This window comes from Macrosteles quadrilineatus, unplaced genomic scaffold, assembly GCF_028750875.1.
Source record: "Macrosteles quadrilineatus isolate MER2022 unplaced genomic scaffold, UCM_ALF_1.0 Scaffold_3__2_contigs__length_128488019, whole genome shotgun sequence".
Classification (NCBI taxonomy): Eukaryota; Metazoa; Arthropoda; class Insecta; order Hemiptera; family Cicadellidae; genus Macrosteles; species Macrosteles quadrilineatus.
Window position 1 is genome coordinate 101,336,336 of NW_026542596.1, and position 14,085 is coordinate 101,350,420.

Below are 14,085 nucleotides of genomic sequence, written 5' to 3' on the forward strand. Positions count from 1 at the left end.
TTACCACGTTAAACAGTACTGCGGTAAATCATTTGTTGTTCAACAAGATTTAGAGGTCAATGGAAAATATTAAGAGACAAATACAACATTGCTTTTAGAGAGCATCGTTGTGTTTAACTTCTCTGTGGTTTATCTTCCAAATTGTTGATTACCGAAATGTAATACCATTATTATATGTTAATACATCATTACGAACTAATTATAATACATTGTTGAACGAAGGCACAAGTGTTACTGTATACAAGAGTGGGGGGGGGGGGGGGTGATAAATACGTGCTCAGGGCATCTTTATTACGTCACTTCACAATAATACAAAAATTTAACGAAATAAAGACCATAACTCTAATCAATTTGGACTCTAATTCAACTCATAGCTCTTTAAGATTTAAAATCAAGGCACATAAATGACATTCACATCTTTCTAAGCAGAGACCACGAGTTCGGAATCAATTTTGTAGCTCAATATCCTTTGAAATAAAGTTCCAACTAAGTTACACAATTAAGCAGTGACACTAGTCTTGAATTATTCTCCCAAGTGGAGGTTTTTAGGGATAATCTAAGTAAAACTACGACGAAAAACGAATTTAAACTATAAAATAATCAAATGTATTTCTCATTAATGTTTTCATGACAAGGAACAATATTGGACAACAAAACAGACAGCTGATAGTAAAAACAACATTCATATCATCTGTATGACTATTACAAATAAATAATAAAGGTAGGCATTTTCAACAACTAGTGTATGCGGGATCATGATCATGAGGGACTTACAAGTTCTGCTTGTAAATGTCATCAGAGGCGGCGGTAAATAATGACTCACTCTCGTCAGCTGGTCATACAAAGTGGGCCGAACTCGTAAAATGTCGCAAATAACGAGGGATTCTAATAAAGCAGTAATTCAAATAGGTTTGCCGCCATTTTGCTCCCGCGATTCTACGCCCACTGGCGGCAAACTTCTGTAACAGGTAACAGGTCCAGCGGCTGGGATTGTAAATAGGCCAATTAGATTATTAATTGATCGGCGCGGGATGTAAATGTAAATCTACGTATCAGAATTGTAACTAAGGAATTACTCGGCATCTCTAAGCTTGATTGTTGTGAAAACAGATTTGACGGGCACTTAATTATGTAAGATAAAAGGGTGAACTTCAAGTACTTCAGATTTATAGTTATTTATAACTCGAAACAATTGAGAAAAAATTTGATTTTTAGAGAATAATTCAAGGATGGACCAATTTACAGCACACAGACATTTCAATAAAACTTTCTATATTACAAAAGCACATTAGTTCCAATATAAGTTCCATCTAGTATTCATAATTTGCGTTGTCTCCAGTCATTAGAAGCAAACAAACAGTAACGATTTCGACAAAAAATCATGTAAAATTAATTTTAATCCAAACGACTGTTGTTAAACACTATTTACATGATAAACACCTAAATATCACCCTTAAACCATCCTCGCCGACAACGTAATTCATTTGCCCACAAAGCCTTACCATCATTATTTTCATATAATAATCTCGCAAACCGTTTCGCTATCGCAAAAAACTCAGGATCTAATCTGCAAGTCAAAGTGTGCGGGGGCATTAACAGAACTCCCGATAATCGGGAAGGTCATAAGTTTCCTACCTGTTTAAATATTTATAATGGCTTAATATACTCGCATTAACGGCAATTTGTTCCTTAAAGGCGACACTTCCGTCGGTAAATTAGATTCCAAAGACCGCTAATACTCGGGGTAACAATTAACGGCTGCGAAAGTACGAAATCGAAGGAAGCCGTGATGTTCTCCTTAAATCAAAATAACTCGATATTAATGCTCCATAATCGGCCGTTGCCGCCTGTACGCGTTATAATGGCTTCATCTAAGATGGGATCTGGGACGTCCATCCGCCGGGAGGACGGGAGAATGGAGTTGGAGGCGGTGGAGGAAGAGGAGGCTGAGGAAAAAAAGGTTAAAGATAACGTTACTGACCATAGAGACTTAGTGAAAGTAACAAATCGACCATAGATGCAACGTATATAGTTTTATTGTTTCATATTGTAATCACCCAACATACTTTGATGAAAAACAATCTTAAAAGAATATCCGTTGGAAACGAGTAAAACAATCAAGTTATATTACAAAGATAGACTGTTTGGCATACTTGTTGATTCTTAAAACCCATACCAATACTTATAATATAAATAATTGGTTCTAAAATGTTCACAGAGGTCTGAATAAGGAATTCTTATTTCATAAAACACAGATCTTAGAAATATACTAATATTCCTACTGTAATTAAAATTGTTTAACTATTCGTAATGGTGTAATATGTATATCCACCATCCAAGGACTTGTTGGAGTTTGTCATATGAAAAAGGAATTTTTTGAATATGCTATTAAATATTTGTTGTAATCATTTTATGATCTATCAGAACCATCTAAATCTTGAGTACCGCCTACCATACCTTGTACTTAATCCGATGTGCATCAATAATTTAAATTTGCATTATACAATCCACTACTGATGTTTCAATGCTAGTCTAGTTAGAGTCGGAGTAGAAGACAGAAAAAGGCAAGAGGACAGGTGCTTGGAGATTAACAATGCGGCAAACCAGTTATTTGCTATTGTCGGGTCTGGTACTACAGGAGGAGGCGGCGCGACCAAAGGCTGCGTAATTTGATATTGAAATAGTGGCTTGTGTAGTCCATCATCAGCCTTACTAGACGGCGGGTGGGCTACTGGGTCTGGACCTCTGGGAACTAAATAGGTCCTTCTACTGTGGTTTCCAGACATCATCTGGGTACTAGATGGGTCTTACTAGGCTATATAAACATCCAGAGAACCAGATGATCCTATCTGAGTTGTCTGAACCTCTTCTGGGAACTAGATGGCTCTCTACTATGCTGTCAGAACCTCTTCTGGGAACTAGATGGGCCTCTCTACTTGGATGTCTGGACGTCTTCTGGGAACTAGATGGGTCTCTCTACTTGGATGTCTGGACCTCTTCTGGGAACTAGATGGGTCTCTCTAATATACCATATGAACCTCCTCTGGGAACTAGATGGCTCTCTACTATGCTGTCTGAACCTCTTCTGGGACCTATATGGCTCTCTACTATGCTGTCTGAACCTCTTCTGGGAACTAGATGGCTCTCTACTAGGATGTCTGAACTTCCTCTGGAACTAGATGGACCCTTCTACTATACTATCACTATCTGAACTTCTTCTGGGAACTAGATGGGGTTCTCTACTGGGATACTGAACCTCTTCTGGGAAATAGATGAGCCCCTCTATTATGCTATCACTATCTGAACCTCTTCTGGCAGCTAGATGGCTCTCTACTAGGATGTCTGAACCTCTTCTGGGAAATATATGGCTCTTTACTAGCATGTCTGAACCTCTTCTGGGAAATAGATAGCTCTTTACTAGGATGTCTGGACCTCTTCTGGGAAATAGATGGCTCTTTACTAGGATGTCTGAACCTCTTCTGGGAAATAGATGGCTCTTTACTAGGATGTCTGGACCTCTTCTGGGAAATAGATGGCTCTTTACTAGGATGTCTGGACCTCTTCTGGGAAATAGATGGCTCTTTACTAGGATGTCTGAACCTCTTCTGGGAAATAGGTAGCTCTTTACTAGGTTGATTGAACCTCTTCTGGTAAATAGATGGCTCTTTACTAGCATGTCTGAACCTCTTCTGGGAACTAGATGGGTCCTCTACTAGGATGTCTGGACCTCTTCTGGGAAATAGATAGCTACTAGGATGTCTGGACCTCTTCTGGGAAATAGATGGCTCTTTACTAGGATGTCTGAACCTCTTCTGGTAAATAGATAGCTCTTTACTAGGATGTCTGAACCTCCTCTAGGAACTAGATGGCTCTCTACTATGTTTCTGGAACTCTTCTGGGAACTAGATGGCTCTCTACTAGGATGTCTGAACCTCCTCTGGGTATTAGATGGGTCCTCTACTATGCTTCTGGACCACTTCTGGGAACTAGATGGGTCCTCTACTAGGATGTCTGGACCTCTTCTGGGAACTAGATGGGTCCTCTACTAGGATGTCTGGACCACTTCTGGGAACTAGATGGGTCCTCTACTAGGATGTCTGGACCTCTTCTGGGAACTAGATGGGTCCTCTACTAGGATGTCTGGACCTCTTCTGGGAACTAGATGGGTCCTCTACTAGGATGTCTGGACCACTTCTGGGAACTAGATGGGTCCTCTACTAGGATGTCTGGACCTCTTCTGGGAACTAGATGGGTCCTCTACTAGGATGTCTGGACCACTTCTGGGAACTAGATGGGTCTCTCTAATATACTTTATGAACCTCCTCTGGGAACTAGATGGGCCTCTCTGCTATGCTGTTTGAACCTATTCTGGGAACTAGATGGCTCTTATAATAATCTACGTGTTTGATGGCAAATGTTATCAATATGGGAATTATGTTATTAACATGCATAATACATTACATTGGTTTTGTTTGTAAAACTGTTTTAATTTGAAATAGTTTTAAATTTTACATTATACTTCTCTTGTTTGTTTAATACCTCGATTTATTTTCAGTAAACTTCAAGATGTAAATTTCATGATTGTTGTTTTTATTACATTGAATGTTTTCCTTTGAAACACGTGTTCTTAAAAAAAAAAACAACAACAACAACAACAATGGATGAATTTTTGTAGAGAAGGGCTGATGTTTGCGAGGGAAATTTTTTTATTTAAAGCAAATCGAGAAAGAATTAAGATATAAGAAAATAAAATGAGAGAAAGACTTCCGAACACTTATTTTGTTTGTTGTTACCCAATATTATTGCGTTGCTATGGTAATAGTCAGCTTGATTTAATTAAGCAATTGCATACGCCTTTTAAAAGTTTAAAACACCTTAAGAGGTGTTTCATCGATAACTTTCGTTCATATGCTTTTTATATCTCTTTAAGCAAGTTTCTGACAGTGTATGTGAAGGCCAATTTAATGTATCATAATACAAACTAGGTTTTATGAAAATTACTTAAAGAGTTCTATCTACAAACAAACCATTGTGAAATGTAATAGTGAGCTTTATATTGTACGATTTATATATAATATTACGAGGAAAATAAGGGAATCAATAAGAAGCACCTCCTAGCTTGCACATTTTATATCGCACATAAACTGAGCGTTGCTAGGCAACCATTGTTGAATACTTCGTAACGTTTTAATGGATTTCTCCGCGAACCCAATGTAAGAAAACTCGAGAAGAAATCCTCAATATATCGGATATATTACGGATATGAGAGAGGGATTTAGAATATAAATATCTTCTTATTGCTGGGATTTTGTTTTAAAATGTTGATACTTTAGGATACCTATTTTGAAATTAGGTTTGTATGAGAAAGACGAGAGTATACAACCATGTTCATCATATATATTTAAAAAACTTTTGCAAAGCTGAGTTAAAGCTATCCTGACCATACTACTGGACCAAATTACACGTGAGTTGTACAAAAAGAAAGGTCATCGGTCCTATATGTGCAGGTGTTATTTGTATTTTGAAAATATTTTTGTTAATTCGGTCAAAGATTTAAATTAAACTTTTCTTATGGAGATTTAACATGGGCTAATTCTATGTATTAATTGACAAGCAGGTTTCTTGAAAACCTTTTTTCTTACCTACTGTGCATCGCAGGGAAAATCTAGGCATACTGTTAGAACGATATTTACCTGTAGATGTGCAGAATCCCTTTACAGTATAAAATAAAATAGGAAAAAAATAAGCACAACAAATTAATAAAAAATAAAAAAAGATTTTACATGGGCCTTATGGGTTGCCATGCTGGTGACGAAATAACAACAAAATATAAACAGAAAATCAAAACAAATTAAAGAAATTCCTATCACATGTTCTATTTACAGCAACCTCACGTTTGCGCAATAAATACTTTTGGTCGAGTTTTCTACCACAGGGCTAGCTCAAGTATAAAACTAAAACAAAAGTGTAGTGTAGGATATTCCTTTCCAATATGCTTACAGTTACAATATAAAATACAATAATATTCATGGGTGAAAATGCTATAATTAGCTGCCTAGGTATTACAACTAAAATATAAAGAGGACAAAAATACAAATTGATTGATACAAATAAATTGTTTCGTTTAAATGATTTTCAGTTAACCTAATCAAAACCCAAGATACAAAGTTTTTCTACTTCAAACTTTATAAAACCTAATTATTGATTTCAATTGTAAGTAGGTTAAAGACAGCAAACTCGTTTAAACATATTGTGTGTTTACGTTATCGTGGTATGTGTATAAAGACAGCCAAGTTATATAAAAAGGACTAAGTTGTGTTATTATAAATAGATGAGACTAAATAGATGACTTTGTAAAGCTTGAGCTGGGATCCTAATGAAGGAATCATGGAGCCAATAACAATAATAGTGTGGCTTCTGTTTCTTTTTTGTTTTTGGCAAAGAATGGTATCCTCGCTCATTCTGTTCTGTTTCCTGGACTCATTGTCCAACAAAATTTACAAAAAAAATGTCATTGACGTAGGAAAAAAACAGCTTATCCTCCGAGCCACAAAAAAACGAAATTATTACAGAGTTACATCATATTGTTGATTGGCAGGATATGAACGTGGATCCTTAGGAAATAAGTACAGCACTCTGACTATTAACCCAACTTTAGACTTAGCATCCCATCAAAATGTTGGGTGGATTTTACTCCGGATATCTAACCACTAAATAAGTCATAGATAATAAAATCTACGCTGTAAAATTATCATTTTGATTTCATAATATCACTGATCATAATAATTGCTACACTGTATTCTCACAGAAGCACCTTACAAACTTCACCTTTACAACTAGTTCCAACCCCGATGCAAGAGAGACTCGGTAACGTTTAAGTGTGAATTTCGTGCAGTAGTCTGAAGTGAGAATGTGGGGCCTGCTGCTGACTTGAAGGGTGATTGACAACTATATCGCGGTGGTAGTACATCATACCGAGTTTATAAATAGTGCTGTCAGAGGAGTACAAGGTAATTGGTAGATAATGGCTGCCGACCGCACTGGCCATTAGATCATGCGGGGTCGAAGAGGCTATCCTTCATGTGGACGCGTGGCCAGTATAAATGGCACTGTAAATGGCTATGTTAATGTCAATGCAATTGTAACTGTTCGTGATAATTAGCAATACGTAAATGGGGTGGTTGGCTAAGTTAATTTCTTTGTTATTGGTAATATTAGTTAGCAATGGGTCTAGATATTTCTTTTACATATATTGTAGTAAATATACTAAATGGAAAGGCCAACGTAAGGTTTAACTATGCATGAACTCCCTCATAGCAGCATATGCAATAGTGCCACAAAATGGAGTAAAGTGTTGTAAGTAAGGTGCGTTACGAAACATTTAAATCAAAGTTTACTACCAGCGATAGGTGTACATTTGTTGACTTGTGGCCCCTGAAAATTGGGGGTTTCCATTTTTACTCTTGGTGTGTCAAAAGTTGTTAGTTTTTTGTTATAATTGCTTCACATTTCAATTATATATTTATGCAGACGACTTTACATGCTTTATAAAGTTGTTATTCAACTTTTCTTTCTGCCTGTCAATCGCTCACACCGTGGGAGTCAGCTGTGATGATGCCGGGAATTCATAAAAACGATTGTCAATAAACATAGATTCATTGAAGGAAAATCACTACGTATAAGATAGGGATTTTTACGCAATCCTCAAACTTAATTGAACCAAACACAGTGTTAGATTGATAACACCGAAATCTGCTTCCCTGCGATCTGCCTTAAAATTACTAACGTTGACTTGGGTCAATTTGAATTTATAAAGCTATAAATCAGCCACTTACGCTCTAGAGATGGTCTGATATATTTCAGTGAATATTATTGGTGAGATCTTGTTGATATGAAGGTAATAGCCAGGCAGGCAGCGCGTTGTCCGAGTGTGTTATTACTTTGATGAATGGCCGATCCTGTTGCTGCGATCGTAGCAAATAATTTTAAAAGGTCTAATTTAGGACAAACTGCTCATTTCGGTACGCAAAGTGTGTTATTTCGGAATAGTGTTTAGGAAGGTATGCCGGGCAGACTTGGAACGTCGTTCGATACTTAAACGTTTTCGTGTGGAAATTAAACATTGCGTTGATAATGTTGGTTGTTCATTTGTGTTAAAAATGCCTAGCAAAATGTTTAAACATTCCTAGATTTATAATTTTATAAACAAATATTGCAATCTGAAAAAACGATTGTTAGAAGTAATTTCGAGCCTGGGAATCGTATAGTCAATCTATTGATTTTTAGGTATTTTAGATTTTTGGATTTTATAATGTTGTAAATAGGTACTTCAAGTGTTTAGCATATATGTGTCTTTATTTGAATTCGGTATTCGGACTTTTAGTACTGTAAGGACTTTAAACTTATCGAAACATATGGTGACGTTTATCTCATCAGAAAAAACAAATTATAATTTAGCTTATAATGTCTTACAGTTTACCTATCTGAAATCTTAACCATCAGCTGATCTTCAAACTAATTATGACCACAAGTTAATTACGTCAACTTCCAAACAGCTGATTAACTGACCACGAAACAGCTGACTGCACGAGGGCGACTACAGTATAACAAATGGTCCCTACCGGGCTCCCGCTCAACAGGTATTCTAATGGTCGCCAATGGGGCTTCTAATGAGACTTCTAATGGCAGCGTCCCAATATTTTCGTTCCTCGATCAATATTAATTACAACACAGCTTCATTGAATAAGCCGCCACGACCAGTTGCCGTCTTGGCGTGAAGATCGGTCAAATTTGACAGGTGGGAAGACCGGCGTATGATAAATAGTTACTACTTTCTACAAGAGCTTCACTGCTTAAAATACCTGTTCATGTAAGTAAACTAAATGTACATATACAGTTTGTTAATTTTAAAATATTCTTATCACAAAACATAGACAAGTTAAATTCAGTTTAGTACGATGCTGACACATTATAGTGTGTATTTCGAGGTTACACTGAAGGATGAGTGCATAACATATGAGATTATGATGATGGTAATAGATTTGTCACAGACTCATATCAGCTGACTCTTTATGAATTGAACCCCCTGACTCATTTACGCATTAATAAGATGTGACGGCTCAAATATAATCCATACAATCAAAAGCCAACTGATAAACGACAGTTAGCCCATTTTTAGACAATCCAAATCAACTAGAGATTTATAGTAAAGTAAAAATTGTAGTTTAAAGCTTTATTAAACCCATATATAAATCCCAAAGTACCCATGAACTCTTAAGAAAACTAAAAAAGTCATACCCCCATAAACCATATACATACTTAAAAAAATATTCGTCATGACGAGAAACCTTGCGAAAAACTATCCATTATTTAATAAATTTCCCTTTAACGTTGTAATTCCTTTCTACATGGATCTTTTCACATACCTAATGTAAAAAATACCTCAGATGTACTTATTTGTTAGTTATTCTTTCAATTTATTACCTTATTTAAATCAGGTGTGATTATTTGTCTTTATTCCTGTATTCTGTTTTGTTATTTCAGCTTAATTTAAACAATCAATAGTTTTGTCAAACAGGGGGAGGCCCGTCGGTAACAGCTAGTATAACATAATATCAGCATCAATAGCAGCAGTAACATTCAAAAACAGATAACTACAACACATATAGTTACAGATGACATGATAACATCACCAGCAGTTGGAGTGTAAAATTATAACAGCATTATACTGCATTAGTTGCAGTATCAGTATCACAGCCCGGAAGCAGTCAGCCGTAGATACGGAAGCTGAGTTATTATCTGATTAATTATCTTAAAATATGTTAATGTTAGCTTATTTACACAGCGTGCCGGGGGGCCGGACGTAGCTGGCCACTGTTGGCTGGGCCGGTCTATACTGTAGCAGCAATGAAGTAAACTATAAACTGTTCAAACTGTATTGGGATAAATCTTTGTGTCGCTTGATGTTACAGTATAACCTTGATAACAAGAGTCTCATGGGGATTGTAAAACAAGACTTGTTTTTAAGGTTGACTTCATATCGAGGTTTGTAATAACATGTGATTAGGGGTAAAATAATTTTAAGGGGATTTGAAAATTACACTTGTTATCAAGGGCTACTTGTTATCGAGGGTCTTCTTATCAAGGTTCCACTATATAGTATTCAAGTGATCAAATGCTAAACTCTAATTACACAACCGCCTATAACATTTTTTTGTTTTTACTATTCAAAATTCGTTTCAAATGGATTTCCTGCCCAGGCACGCTTGAAAGGTGGTAGATTTTTGAATAGATTTTTTACTAAAGATTCCTGTGTGTAGTTTGTAGTACAGTAATTTCAAAACACAACTAAAAATTCAAATATTCAAATAATAAATATTGAACGAATAATTCATTACTATTATAGTTAGCAATCCAATAAAAAAAGATACACTACATTTTTCGATAATAAATCAATTTTCATCTTGTTAAAACCAGTGTTACTGTATCGTTGAATTCGGTTTTTTTACTAAATGTAATGGAGTTGAACGTACAATTTGACGATTCCCCAGTCCATCGCCACAGTCTGCGCGCTCAAACTGGAAAAACTACTTTTGAGTGACAATTTTCACTCCGTTACGTCATCAGTCGACACGGAGGCGAGTGTCAAGGCATTAGACAATCACAGACAAATATGTGAAATCATGAAATCACCTGTTGTAAAAGAATGCCATTCAGCCTTCTAAAAAAATGAGAGAAAAAACACGTACACACAAAGTGTAATATTAAGTCATATTTACCTCAAGATTGTACCCTGAAATTATTTTTTTAAGTAAACCTTACTTAGTTTTATATTTTTTCGATATATTATTCAATTTCCGATACAATGTTCAATATATTGTAATATTGCAACATGTAACCTAACCAAGTACGGTACATTATTCAAGTTGACTCTATTTTTATACGGACTATACCTGTTTAACAGAATACAATGTGGCAAGTAACTTATTATTAACACTTGCTTATTCACTAGAGTAGTTGATAACCTGATCTTTATTAATTACCAACATTCAAAACGATTCTCAGTGTTCATGCATTGTATCTTACTAGTCTAAGCCTACCTGTACACGTACCATGGTTCGTTTGTTGGTCCGTCGACATCTTCGCCTGCAAAGAAACAAAAGTACGTTATTAAAACAATCGGAAATAATCTATTTTTCAGCGACTCTTAGTAAATACAAAGTGGACATAATTGCAATAGGTAATGGCAAAAACTCCATAATAATACTGTACAGGTTTGTGTTATGTTATGATACAATAAAATAGTCTTATAGTAGTTTACACAACGATTGCGTAAAGATAGTGTTAACGAAACAGGTAGAAAATTTAAGGTACGAGTCTTGGCGAGTGCCTTAAAAACTTCTACGAGTGTCGTTAACACTATTTACGCGAGTTGCGTACACTACTTTACCTACGACAGTGCTTTCATTACTAAAAACCACTAATCATAACTTCTAAGAGAGGTTATGTTTTCATTTATAACCTCTCATTGCCACTGACATTGATGTAACGAAGCATTGTACCAAACACTAATTGTGCCACTCAACAATTAAATTGGCCTGAACAGCTGATTAGTTGAAGTTCGAATCATTGCATGCTAAGTGGAACTAAAGGTAGCTTATAAAACAACAATGAATAAATTGAAAAGTCATATTGCCAATCGAGTAGCTCATTATGTGTATTCATGTAATTATACACGATCATAATATGGTTGATAAAAAAGGAATACGTACAACTTTAAATACAGGAATGACCGTAAGGATGATTATATTATTTTTATGAAAGAAATCAAATACAATACTCAGAATTAGAAAATAGATTATAGAAAATAGAAACTAAATAAATTCAACAAAATACGCACTTTATAAATTGAAAAATTTCACTGCTATTACTTTATTTTATATATACTTTAACATTTGATCACATGTAAACTCTCCTAAACCTACGCATATTGTGTCCACATTATGTCCTAGTCAGAATACAAAAGGAGATGAGCAAAATCTCGGTCTAGGTCAGTAGAATGTGTAGGATGCTATGACAAACAGGGAGCAAACAAATATAAATCTTCCAAAACTCAATGTTACACTCTCTAGTTATGATTCTTTATTGCATGTCTTGAGTGTGATTTAGAATAAAGGGAAAATTTAAAATGACACTAGTTATCAAAATATTTGTGATTATATTTGACTAGCTGTTTGACTGGACTTAACCCCGTTTGACTTCATAAGTAATAATAAAATTATTGATTGGTTGATTTAAGCTGAAATAAACAAACCAGAATACAGTAACACAAACAAATAATCACACCTGATTTTAATAAGTTGAAAGAATTACAAAGACATAAGTACAGCTGAGGTATTTTTTATATTAGCTACCTATATGGAAAGTTCTCTTTAGAAAGGAATTACGATCTTAAAGGGCAATTTATGAAATAATGGATAGTTTTGCGCAAGGATTCTCGTCATGACGAACATTTTAGGTATATGGTTTATGGGGGGTGATTTGTAGTTTTTTTCAAAAGTTCATGGGTACTTTGGGATTTATATATGGATTTGAACTTAAACTACAACAATAGTTATTTAGTATGCATTTAGGAGTAAGATTATAGTAAAACACATCCTACTATTTATAGGGGATATTAAATTTTACAAGTTTAGTCTTACTTGACTAATCAATATTCTGAAGAGAAGATGAATTATTTTGGTAATCATAAACTTAGTGATTAAATTTGTTTTTTACATACTACAACACCTGCCCCCAACCCTCCAAGTATTCAATCTGCATTTTATTTAAGAACTATGAAATACATGCGTAAAACTCCATTAAAATACCATTAGCTCTAACACTTTTCATACTTCTAATACCATTTAGCGTTAATATCCTCTAGGGTTATATCTTGGTGATGTTTGATTACTATTAAATTTAGAGAATGTTGCTTTGACTAAGTTTTTTAAAGTAGTGCATTCAGGGAATGTCAGTTAAAATTCAATTTACCTCCATATTGTAAGTTTTCAAATATTAATGAAATAAATACACTCATCTCTGAATGGATTTGAACTACTGAATTATTACTCTATAACCTTTCAAAATTCCAAGCAGAACACGAGAAAACTAAAAGTCACACCCCCATAAACTATATACTTAAAATGTCCATCATGACGAGAAACATTGTGCAAAACTATCCATTATTTCATAAATTGCCCTTTAAGGTCGTCTTTCTTTTCTAAAGGGAACTTTCCTTATACCTTATGTTAAAAATGCCTCAGCTGTACTTTTTTTGTTATTCTTTCAATTTGTTGCCTTATTAAAATCAGGTTACTGTATTCTGGTTTGTTTTATTTCGGCTTAACTTAACCAATGAATAGTTTTATTAATACTTACACGATTTTAAGAAAAAATTATGTATTACTTTTCTCTATACCTGCAAATTTATACGTATTGAATTCGCGGACAAAATGCGAGGTAGCCAGTAAATGTCTCAATCAGGTCAAGGTGGCAAAAGCTGTTTAAAGCCTGCTCTATAAATCTGACAGAGCCATACTGCATTGATATATCTACCTGGATAACAAGTCCAATAGATCGAACCAACTGATAAACGTTACTGCCTAATAAAGTGATCTATTAACATTAAAATCCCTAATGGATGAATAGTAGTGTTTATCCATGTTTAATGTTACACTAAAATATCCAAATTGTGTAATAAACTTTCGAGGTTTTGTTAATAATTAAAGTGGATTGGTAAAACTGTTAATAGAGTTATGAGACTGATTAAACTTGATATAGCATAGTTTATTAATTACTATTGACTATAGTGACTAATTACTAATTAGTTGACTAATTACTATAGTGACGGTGACACACTATCGATCTTTTCCCCGAACAAGACCCCGAACCGAGCAGGGAGAAGGGAGAAGGGAGGTCGAAGGGAGGATGTTCGATAGTGTGTCACGGGTCCGTACACCGATCAAGACGCCGAACAAGACATCAGGCCGAGCAGGGAGACGAGCGCTCTGGAGGCGGTTTTTTGGCGAAAGATCAAAGAAAAGA

General features: G+C 35.1%; 1 protein-coding gene across 1 annotated transcript in view; it reads right to left on the minus strand.

The window, feature by feature from the left end:
* Window positions 1–14,085, minus strand: part of LOC128989415 (uncharacterized) — a 123,265-nt gene that overhangs the window by 59,023 nt on the left and 50,157 nt on the right. Inside the window, exon 4 of the mRNA XM_054411306.1 lies at window positions 11,112–11,145. Within this exon, the coding sequence (XP_054267281.1) occupies window positions 11,112–11,145 (34 nt within the window). The remainder of the gene's footprint in view (window positions 1–11,111; window positions 11,146–14,085) is intronic.